Raw genomic sequence first — 12500 nt, 5'->3', positions numbered from 1 at the left:
AACTATGTGAATAATTCGCTAGTGGACAGCGACATCAATCATACAATCTCCATGACCGTCCATCCACAGCACCCGCCTTTGACCACTCGACCACAGACGATCTAAAAGTGTACGAACTCGTAATCTATCTGATTACCGAGATTGGGGAGGTTGCTAACTGCCACCCATATAAACCCCTTTTTACCATACACCTAATCGCACCAGTGGGAATGGTAAGGACTAGAACGAATCCCCCTCACTCTTCTCGTCATCGTAACTATGTGAATAATTCGCTAGTGGACAGCGACATCAATCATACAATCTCCATGACCGTCGTGCAGAGGATTCGAACCACTGCCAATAGACCAAAGAGAGTCCACAGCACCCGCATTTGACCCCTTGACCACAGACGATCTAAAAGTGTACGAACTCGTAATCTATCTGATTACCGAGATTGGGGAGGTTGCTAACTGCCACCCATATAAACCCCTTTTTACCATACCCCTAATCGCACCAGTGGGAATGGTAAGGACTAGAACGAATCCCCCTCACGCTTCTCGTCAACGTAACTATGTGAATAATTCGCTAGTGGACAGCGACATCAATCATACAATCTCCATGACCGTCGCGCAGAGGATTCGAACCACTGCCAATAGACCCAAGAGAGTCCACAGCACCCGCCTTTGACCACTCGACCACAGACGATCTAAAAGTGTACGAACTCGTAATCTATCTGATTACCGAGATTGGGGAGGTTGCTAACTCCCACCCATATAAACCCCTTTTTACCATACACCTAATCGCACCAGTGGGAATGGTAAGGACTAGAACGAATCCCCCTCACGCTTCTCGTCAACGTAACTATGTGAATAATTCGCTAGTGGACAGCGACATCAATCATACAATCTCCATGACCGTCGCGCAGAGGATTCGAACCACTGCCAATAGACCCAAGAGAGTCCACAGCACCCGCCTTTGACCACTCGACCACAGACGATCTAAAAGTGTACGAACTCGTAATCTATCTGATTACCGAGATTGGGGAGGTTGCTAACTGCCACCCATATAAACCCCTTTTTACCATACACCTAATCGCACCAGTGGGAATGGTAAGGACTAGAACGAATCCCCCTCACGTCTCGGTAATCAGATAGATTACGAGTTCGTACACTTTTAGATCATCTGTGGTTGAGTGGTCAAAGGCGGGTGTTGTGGACTCTCTTGGGTCTATTGGCAGTGGTTCGAATCCTCTGCGCGACGGTCATGGAGATTGTATGATTGATGTCGCTGTCCACTAGCGAATTATTCACATAGTTACGTTGACGAGAAGCGTGAGGGGGATTCGTTCTAGTCCTTACCATTCCCACTGGTGCGATTAGGTGTATGGTAAAAAGGGGTTTATATGGGTGGGAGTTAGCAACCTCCCCAATCTCGGTAATCAGATAGATTACGAGTTCGTACACTTTTAGATCGTCTGTGGTCGAGTTGTCAAAGGCGGGTGCTGTGGACTCTCTTGGGTCTATTGGCAGTGGTTCGAATCCTCTGCGCGACGGTCATGGAGATTGTATGATTGATGTCGCTGTCCACTAGCGAATTATTCACATAGTTATGATGACGAGAAGCGTGAGGGGGATTCGATCTCGTCCTTACCAGTCCCACTGCTGCGATTAGGTGTATGTTAAAATGATGTTTATATTTGTGGCAGTTAGCAACCTCCCCAATCTCGGTAATTAGATAGATTACGAGTTCGTACACTTTTAGATTGTCTGTGGTCGAGTGGTCAAAGGCGGGTGCTGTGGACTCTCCTGGGTCTATTGGCAGTGGTTCGAATCCTCTGCGAGACGGTCATGGAGATTGTATGATTGATGTCGCTGTCCACTAGCGAATTATTCACATAGTTACGATGACGAGAAGCGTGAGGGGGATTCGTTCTAGTTCTTACCATTCCCACTGGTGCGATTAGGTGTATGGTAAAAAGGGGTTTATATGGGTGGCAGTTAGCAACCTCCCCAATCTCGGTAATCAGATAGATTACGAGTTCGTACACTTTTAGATCGTCTGTGGTCGAGTGGTCAAAGGCGGGTGCTGTGGACTCTCTTGGGTCTATTGGCAGTGGTTCGAATTCTCTGCGCGACGGTCATGGAGATTGTATGATTGATGTCGCTGTCCACTAGCGAATTATTCACATAGTTACGATGACGAGAAGCGTGAGGGGGATTCGTTCTAGTCCTTACCATTCCCACTGGTGCGATTAGGTGTATGGTAAAAAGGGGTTTATATGGGTGGCAGTTAGCAACCTCCCCAATCTCGGTAATCAGATAGATTACGAGTTCGTACACTTTTAGATCGTCTGTGGTCGAGTGGTCAAAGGCGGGTGCTGTGGACTCTCTTGGGTCTATTGGCAGTGGTTCGAATCCTCTGCGCGACGGTCATGGAGATTGTATGATTGATGTCGCTGTCCACTAGCGAATTATTCACATAGTTACGTTGACGAGAAGCGTGAGGGGGATTCGTTCTAGTCCTTACCATTCCCACTGGTGCGATTAGGTGTATGGTAAAAAGAGGTTTATATGGGTGGCAGTTAGCAACGTCCCCAAGATCGGTAATCAGATAGATTACGAGTTCGTACACTTTTAGATCGTCTGTGGTCGTGTGGTCAAAGGCGGGTGCTGTGGACTCTCTTGGGTCTATTGGCAGTGGTTCGAATCCTCTGCGCGACGGTCATGGAGATTGTATGATTGATGTCGCTGTCCACTAGCGAATTATTCACATATATATATATATATATATATACATATATATATATATTTTTTTGTTTTTTTTTTTTTTTTTTTTTTTAAGGCCGGTGCTTGGGTTGCTTACCCACCTGACCAGGGCTGTCGGGAACCAACGCAGCAAGCACACATTGGGCCCCGGGAATCGAACTCACGACTACCTGTTCAAGAGTACAACACGGTATCCACTGGACTACCGCTTGGCAAACAGTCTCTCCAGATAAGAATGTTGTAGCTCGTCTTTATGATTCACCATGGTCTTGGACCACGTGTTGGATTCGTGATCGACAGCTATTACCCTCCCGGAAGAGAGCTCAGAGCTCATATATGACCGATCTATGGGTAATGCTGTGACCTTACACGTACACACACATACCCAACTCCCCGCCCACGAGAGTTGAAGTAACGACTCACAGCGCAGCGATACTGAAATTATTTCAGCCCTGGGCGGGATTCGAACTCAGACCGCCATGGTGGCGGCCGCGAACGCTGCCACTGCGCCCGGGATGAGAACTCATTCTCATGTGCCCCATTTTATTTCTTTTCATCATCTGTTTATGTTCTCGTCTCATTTGCAAATTATTTTCTATTCATTTATTTGCTTATTCTTTTATTATTTGTTATTCTTATGTATCAATTTTTTTTTTTTAATTTATTCATATATTCGTCTATCTATTTATCTTTTTATGCTTTCGTTTATTGATTTATTTACTCATTTATTTTATTTATTTATTTCATTTTTATTTATCTATTATTATTATTATTATTATTATTATTATTATTATTATTATTATTATTATTATTATTATTATTATTATTATTATTATTATTATTATTATTATTATTATTATTATTATTATTATTATTATTATTATTATCATTATTATTGTTATTTTAGCATAAAGATAGCCGTGAGTATGCGAGCAATTTACCTCGAGTGAATGCAATTATCTGGTGTCAGCCAGGATAAACACACACACACGCGCGCACACACACACACACACATACACACACACACACACACACACACACACACACACACACACACACACACACATATATATATATATATATATATATATATATATATATATATATATATCACTGGTGAAATATTTAGTAACATATTTGTAAATCACAACTAACACCACAATCGGACGAAAGAAAGATTTGAGTAAGCGAAACTATATATTTCGATTGCTAACTGCAATCCTCTTCAGTAGTACAACTGAAGAGGATTGGAGTTAGCAATCGAAATATACAGTTTCACTTACTCAGCTCTTTCTTTCGTCCGACTGTGGTGTTAGTTGCACGCACAGGTCAGGGTTCGAATCCCTTGGCAGAGCTTCTAAAAATGTTCAATCTGTCTTAAACATACACACACACACACACACACACACACACACACACACACACACACACACACACACACACACACACACACACACACACACACACACACACACACACATATATATATATATATATATATATATATATATATATATATATATATATATATATATATATATATATATATATATACATAAGAACATAAGAACATAAGAAATAAAGGAGACTGCAAAAGACCATAAGGCCTACACTAGGCAGCTCCGTATCCATCACCACCTGTCATCCCCATCCATAAAGTTGTCTAATCGTTTTTTAAAACAACTGATAGTTTCAGCGCTTACTACATGGTTACTAAGTTTATTCCATTCATCAACCACCCTATTAGTAAACCAATTCTTGCCTATTTCCTTCTTAAATCTAAATTTGTCCAGTTTGTACCCATTACTGCGAGTCCTGCCCTGTTGTTTTATTATGATGACCCTGTTTGCATCACCCTTGTTATAGCCTTTGATCCACTTGAACACTTCTATTAGATCACCCCGCACTCTGCGTCTTTCCAGAGAGTGTAAGTTTAGGTGCCTAAGCCTCTCTTCGTAAGGCAAATTTCCGAGTCCTTGTATCATTTTGGTCATTCTTCTTTGTACTGATTCTAGTGAATTTACGTCCATTCTGTAGGACGGAGACCAAAACTGTACCGCATAGTCAAGGATGGGTCTAACTATTGCTAGATAGAGTTTAATAATTACCTCTGCACTTCTATTCGTTACCGTCCTAGCAATGAAGCCTAATGCGCTGTTAGCTTTATTTCTGGCGGTAATACACTGCTTCCTGGTTTTAAGGTCCGGACTCACCAGAACTCCCAAGTCCCTCTCGCACTCAGATTTTTCTAAAAACGTGTTATCTAGGTTGTATCTATTTTCGGGGTTGTGTAGCCCTACGTTTAACACGCTACACTTAGAGATATTGAAGTTCATTTGCCATTTCACCGACCATGTTAACAGCTTATTAACGTCATCCTGCAGAATCTGGGCGTCGTCTCCTGACCTAATTAGGCGTCCTATTTTATATATATATATATATATATATATATATATATATACACGGGTTCGTTGAGTCTTGTTGTCCTCTGAATAGATGTGGGGCGTTGGATCTGCCCTCATCTGAATGAAACAGTTTGTTTCTTTTGTTAATTTTGTTATTAGTTATTCCGCTTGATAATATTGTTTTCAGGGAAAGATAATCAAAAGATCTTGCTCTTCAAACAAGAAGAGGAAGAAGAAAAAAAGATCCGGGCTTCCACACGCATAACATTGGCTCTGAATTCTGAATTGGTGATTAATTGTTTGTTTGTTTGTTTGTTTGAGTGTTTGCTTCATGTTCTCTGTCCTGTAAGAGGCAATTAGTCTTCTTAACTCATCCGATGTCAAGGGTCGGGGTCGGGGTAGGGTGGGGGGGGGGGGTTTCTTCCTCAGCCGAAAAAATCACCTGACGGCAGCTGAATGAGAGAACCCTATGCATTTATTTGATCTATTATTATTGACTTTATTATATCTTTATTTATTTATTTATTTAGCATTTTTTTTTTTTTTTTTTTTTTGCATCCGATCTTGATATGGACCAAAAGGTCTCCTGTCGGTATGCTCCGCCTTTGTAATTCTTTGGAAAGGGACAATGAAACGGGTTCGAACTACAATTGAATCTCGGATAACGAACGCCCCAGTTAAGGAACAAATTGGTTAACGAACAAGTTCTGTAATCAATTTTGTGTCTCCCTTAACGAACGATGCTTCGGTATACGAATACAGGCAATCCCGCCGGCTCACTGGTGCTTTGGCGCGTTTGCTTCGGTTAGCGAACGTTTCGGTTTAAGTGACACGAACGGGTTAAGCTCGTTATACGAGGTTCCACTTTAGCTTAAAATAAATTAATAAATAAATGTAATCAATTTTGTCTCCCTTAACGAACGATGCTTCGAGGTACGAACAGACGCAATCCCACAGATTCAATGGTGCTTTGGTGCGCTTGTCCTGTAATTGTCTCGGTTAACGAACGTTTCGGTTTAAGTCGCACGAACGGACTAAGCTCGTTATGCGAGGTTCCACGTTAGCTTAAAATAAGAAAACATGGATAAATAAAAAACGCTTCATCGCGGAAAGAGAAATAAAGTTGCCTGGGAACTGCTCGAAATGGCCAAAGTTGTACAGATATGATGAGTTAGGAAGTACTGACGCTAGCCAACAGAGAAAAGGTCGTAAAACAAACAAACAAACAAATAATCTTCAACTCATAATGAGGGCCAGGGATCCAAAGTCAGGCAGTTTCTCTCTCTTTGTCTCTTTCTCTCTCTCTTTTTCTCTCCCTCCCTCTGTCTCTCTCTCTCTCTCACCTTTCTCCCTCTCTCTCTCTCTCACCTTTCTCCCTCTCTCACTCTCTCTCCCCTTTATCTCTCTCTCTCTCTCTCCCATTTCTCCCTCTCTCTCTCTCACTCTCTATCTCCCTTTCCTCCCTCTCTCTCTCTCACTCTCTCTCTCCTTTCTCCCTCACTCTCTCTCTCTCTCTCCTTTCTCCCTCACTCTCTCTCTCTCTCTCTCTCTCTCTCACTCTCTCTCTCTCTCTCTCTCTCTCCCTCACTCTCTCTCTCTCTCTCTCTCTCTCTCTCTCTCTCTCTCTCTCTCTCTCTCTCCACTCAGTCCGTCTTTTGGCGCGAGGCATCATTCGCCTAAGCTGAAAAAACCCAAGATGACACGGCACTGACAGTCCCCTCCTCCCCTTGTGTCTTTGTTTTCTGTTTTTGTTTTTAATTTTTATTCTATTTGTATTGCGTTTGACTCGGGGCAGCTGACGGATGCAGGGATGACCCGCCATCCATGTTACCTCCTTTATAAGGGAAAAAAGCTCTTGGTGTATATACATACATATATATATATATATATATATATATATATATATATATATATATACATATATATATATACACGCATATATATATACAGTATATATATATATATATATATATATATATACATATATATATATATATAACATATATATGTATATATTATATATATGTATATATTATATATATATATATATATATATATATATATATATATATATATATATAAATATATGTACAACACTGAATGGGTCCTAGTGATTAGAGATACATTTTAACAACCACAATGTACTTTAATTCTAAGCCATCAAAGGCCGACATGCAGAAATTGAAATGCGGTACTGCCAAGGACTCGAACCCAGCATCCACATGACAAGTGCCGTAGTAACTTACCAACTAGGCTATCAAGAGAGATATAAGTTGAGCGCAACTTTTCTTATATATATATACACACATATATATGTGTTTGCGTGTGTGTGTTTCTTTACTTAAATACACTGGGCACAGTTACTCTGAATATAGACCGACTTTCTTATTCTCCCTTTTTCACACACACACCAACAGCTGACAGGTGTGGTGCGCCTCGGAACTCCGAAAACGGAAAACTCAAATTTTGTGTTTGTTGCGGACGCTCTCTAACAATGGATTTAATTTATTTATTTGTTTATTTTTATTCATTTATTTTATTAATTATTATTTTATTTTATTTATTAATTATTTGATTTTATTTTACACTATTTTATTTATTCATATATTTATTTTATTTTATTTTATTATTATTATTACTATTTTTTTTTTTTTTTTTTTTTTTTTTTTCCAGAAATGAAAGGCAAAGAGCCAGGGGCTGGCCCTTGAACCAGAGTCGATAGGAATCCAAATTGCGTGATATGATGTTGCGGCCAAAAGTAATCATGTTGTCCTTTCTCGGGTGCATTCCGCCTCCACAGTTTTCAGTCCACATCCAACCTTGAATGGAAACGTGCAGAGGCGCTGCGTGTATATATATTCATATGTGTATATAATGTATGTATAAATCCAAATGTATATATATATATATATATATATATATATATATGCTGGGACATTGTGACAAGTTGATGAAGGTGGAAAAAGAAGTCACGGGTCTAGTTCCGAGGTTTTTATTTTATTTCTGACCGGTTTCGCTCCATGCTTCTTCTGAAGAAGAAGCATAGAGCGAAACCGGTCAGGAATAAACTAAAAAACTCGGAACTAGACCCATGACTTCTTTTTCCACCTTCATCATATGTATGTATATATACATACATACATATATATATATATATATATATATATATATATATATATATATATATATGTTGAAACATTCTGACAGGTTGACGTAAGTGGAGTAGGAAACACAGGAGTCTTAGTCTAAGTTTATTCCTGACTAGTTTCGCAGGTATGCATTTTGAAAAAAAAAAACATACCTGCCAAACTAGTCAGGGATAAACTCAGACTAAGACTCCTGTGTTTCCTACTCCACTTATATATATATATAAACAGATGTGGGTGAGTTTGGAGGTGTGAATGTGAGTGTGTGTGTGTGTGTGTGTATGTGGGTGCGTGTGTGTGTGTGTGTATGCGTGTGTGTGTGTGTGTGTGTGTGTGTGTGTGTGTGTGTATGTGTGTGCGTGTGTGTGTGTGTGTGTGTGTGTGTGTGTGTGTGTGTGTGCACGCGCGTTGACGCGCAGTACTAATCATTGTTGACATGTAATTAATACTGATGCCTTTTCGTATTATGTCTCGATTTTCAAACATTCCACTTGATTAAACATCTCTCGTGCTAACTCTCTTGTCTCTCTTTCTCTTTGCAGAGAAAACGTCGTCCACCAGCTCTTCTATCCCAAAGAGAAGAAGACAAAAGAAGAATTTAAGATAGCGAAGACCTGGAGGAAATAATGTTATTATTTAGTTCATAACGTTATGAGACGACAGTGCAGCGTGCGAACTTGGGGTAGAAAAACAACAACTCTGTTACAAATTTGCATGGTAGATAATGAGTTACAAGATTACTCTAAACTGAACGAAGTTAGTTAATCGTGGTTAGTTGGTGTGACTTCTTCGTTGGCCTGGCGGCAACCGCGCAATCGTGTGAAGAGGGAAATGTTAATATATTGAACAGAGAGTGAGTAATAAATTTGCATGGGAGATAATGAGTTACAAGATTACTGTACACTGAACGAAGTTAGTTAATCCTAGTTAGTTGGTGTGACTTCCTCGTTGTACTAGAGGCAACCGCGCAATCGTGTGAAAACCGCGCAATCGTGTGAAGAGGGAAATGTTAATAGATTGAACAGAGTGAGTTCCAAATTTGTATGGAAGATAGTGAGTTACAAGATTACTCCAAACTGAACGAAGTTAGTTAATCCTGGTTAGTTGGTGTGACTTCCTCGTTGCACTAGAGGCAGCCGCGCAATCGTGTGAAGAGGAATATGTTAATAGATTGAACAGAAAGTGAGGAACAAATTTGTATGGAAAATAATAAGTTACAAGATTACTCTAAACTGAATAAAGTTAGTTAATCCTGGTTAGTTGATGTGACTTCCTCGTTGCACTAGAGGCAACCACGCAATCGTGTGAAGAGAAAAATGTTAATAGATTGAACAAAGAGTGAGTACATGAACTAAAAGCCCTTATCCTTTTGAGATGTAAATTTTTCATAATTTTTTTTTCAGATTATTTTGCAAATATCTTCTGGGACTTTCGCTGTCGTTGTTAGCTATTATGCGCACTCCTCATGACAGTGTTTGTAACAAGAGATCAAATACGAAATATGGGAGAAACAAATCAACTGTGCAAACCAAAACATACGCCACGAAGAAACGCGGAAGCTTCTGACTGAGTCGACTTTTCCGACCTCCAAGAAGAAGAAGAAAAAAAAAAAAAAAAAAAAAAAAAAAGTTGCACACAACTCCAAAACCCCGTTTCCAAACATGAACAACCGGATGGCCCTAAGCCCTGAATACGATGATCTGTACGACCCTTCCTACCCCCTAATGACCCTCTTCCCCTCGCTCGCTCCCTCTCCCTCCTACCCCCTCCATTCCTACTTCTTGGAGTCTTCCTCCACCCCGAGCACTCCCGTCTATGGAAGTCTCCCCCTCGGAGGAGGAGGAGGAGGAGGAGGAGGAGCCACGGGCCAGGAGGTGGACTATGACGCCCTCAACACCTCAAGTACGACCTTGAACGGGACGCTGGGGATCTTCTCTTCGACGGTGGATCCTGCAAATGAGACCGACTCGGCCTGGATGGCTAACAGGAAGGAGACCTACAGGATTATGATGCCGGTAAGTAAGGACACACTCCTACTCCTCCTCCTCCTCCTCCTCCTCCTCCTCCTCCTCCTCCTCCTCCTCCTCCTCCTCTTTCTCTTCCTTATACTCTTCCAACTCCTCTTACTCCTCCTCCTCCTCCTCCTCCTCCTCGTCGTCTACCTTCTTCTCCTCTTCTTACTCTCACCCCTTTTTTCCTCCTCTTCCTCCTCTCCCCCTGTTCCTCCTCTCCCCCTTTTCCTCCTCCTCTTCCTCCTGTCCCCCCTTTTTTCCTCATCTTCCTCCTCCTCTCCCTCCTCCTCCTCTTTCTCTTCCTCCTACTCTTCCTCCTCCTCCTATTCGTCGTCTCCCTTCTTCGCCTCTTTTTCCTCTCCCCCCTTTTTCTCCTTCTCTTCCTCCTCCTCTTCCTCCTTCTCCTCTTTCTCTTCCTCCTACTTTTCCTACTCCTCATACTCCTCCTCCTCGTCTCCCTTCTCCTCCTCTTGCTCCTCTCCCTCCTCTTTCTCCTTCTCTCCCTCCTCCTCTTCTTCCACCTCCTCCTCGTCCTCCTTTCCTCTTCTTTCTCCTCCTCTTCCTCCTCCTCCTCCTCCTACTATTTCTCTTCTTCTTCCTCCTCTTCCTCCTGCTCCTCCTTCCCTTCCTCCTTCTCCTCTCCCTCCTCTTTCTCTCCCTCCTCCTCCTCTTCCTCCTCCTCCTCCTCCTTCCCTTCCTCCTTTTCATCCTTTCTCTTCCTCCTTCTCCTCCTCTCCTCTTCCTCCTTCTCTTCCTCCTCCTCTTCTTCCTCCTCCTCCCACTCCTCTTTCTCCTTCTCTTCTTCCTCCTATTTCTTCTCCTCCTCTTCTTTCTCCTCCTCTTCTTTCTCTTCCTCCTCCTCCTTCACTTCCTCCTTCTCCTCCCCTCCTCCTCCTCTCCTTTCCTCCTTCTCCTCCCCTCCTCTTTCTCATTCTCTTCTTCCTCCTCTTCTTCCTCCTCCTCCTTGTCCCATCCCTCCACTCCCCCTTCTTCTTGACGACAGCTTAATTCTGAAAAAAAAGAAATTCGACTTGATATTAATCGACTTTGTTATATTTTCTTCTACTTCATTTCATTCTATTTCATTTTGACTTGATTTATCCTACCTTATATTCACTTAATGTCATTTATTTAAAATCTGTTTAACTTCGTTATTCTTGTTTTCGCACTTTATTATATTTTGTGTTTCACCTTTTTCTGTCTAGTTTTTTAATTTCATCGTTTCGTTTTAATGTTTTCTTTTTCATTTTCTTTCATCTTCATATTTCATTTCCACATTTGCTTTAATTTGATTCTTTTCCGTCTTCACGTTCTACTCTTATATTTGTCTTAACACCATTCTCTCCTTAATATTATATTTTCTCTTCTTTGGTTAAATTTTCGTCACGTTTCTGTGTCACTCTAATTTCTGTTCTATTTTGTCTCGGGTCATTAAAACATAATTTTGTGGTATCATTACGGCGCCAGAGAGGAGCTCTCTCTCTCTCTCTCCGTCGCCAATTGAAATGCAAATGTATTCATCACCAAATTATCGGACGAAAATAAATGTGGTTTGTTTACAACGCGGCCTTTTGTGACGCATTGCCAAAGCGTCGAAAACCGAACCGGTTGGGTCTTGTTTCGTTTTATTTATTCGTGATGTTCTCTTTCTCTCTCTCTCTCTCTCTTTCTGTATCTCTCTCTCCCTCTCTATCTATCTCCCCCCCTCTCTCTCTCATTCTCTCTCCCTCCCTATTTCTCTCTCTCTCTCTCTCTCTCCCTCTCTATCTCTCTCTCTCTCTCTCTCTCTCTCTATCTCTCTCTCTCTCTATCTATCTCTATCTCTCTCTCTCTCTCTCTCTCTCTCTCTCCCTCTATTTCTCTCTCTCTCTCTTCTCTCTCTCATCCCTCATCCACTATCTCTCCTTCTCCCCCTCTCTCTTTCTCTCTCTCTCTCTCCCTCTCTCCCTCTCTCCCTCCCTCCCTCCCTCCTTCTCCATTTCTATCTCTGTCTCCCTCTCTCCCCCTCACTCTTCCTCTCTTTTCTCTCTCTCTCATTCTCTCTTTCTCTCTCTCCCTCTCTCTCCCTCTCTATCCCACATTCTCTCTCTTTTTTCTCTCTTTCTCAGTCTCCCTCTCTCTCCCTCTCTCTATCTATCTATCTATATCTCTCTCTGTCTCTGTCTGTCTGTCCCTCGTGTTAAGTGTCTCACG

The 12500-nt window shown here is 41.6% G+C and overlaps 1 protein-coding gene across 1 annotated transcript in view; it reads left to right on the top strand.

Annotated features, from left to right (window-relative positions):
• LOC143032993 (uncharacterized) overlaps positions 1-12500 on the top strand; it is a 599624-nt gene that overhangs the window by 519177 nt on the left and 67947 nt on the right. The window contains exon 4 of the mRNA XM_076198187.1: positions 8838-10310. Within this exon, the coding sequence (XP_076054302.1) occupies positions 9957-10310 (354 nt within the window). The 5' untranslated portion in view covers positions 8838-9956. The remainder of the gene's footprint in view (positions 1-8837; positions 10311-12500) is intronic.

The sequence above is a fragment of the Oratosquilla oratoria genome, chromosome 15 (assembly GCF_046742065.1).
Source record: "Oratosquilla oratoria isolate Oo_2021 chromosome 15, ASM4674206v1, whole genome shotgun sequence".
NCBI lineage: Eukaryota > Metazoa > Arthropoda > Malacostraca > Stomatopoda > Squillidae > Oratosquilla > Oratosquilla oratoria.
The sequence above is the reverse complement of the archived record's forward strand: the minus strand, read 5'-3'. Positions and strand labels throughout refer to the sequence as shown.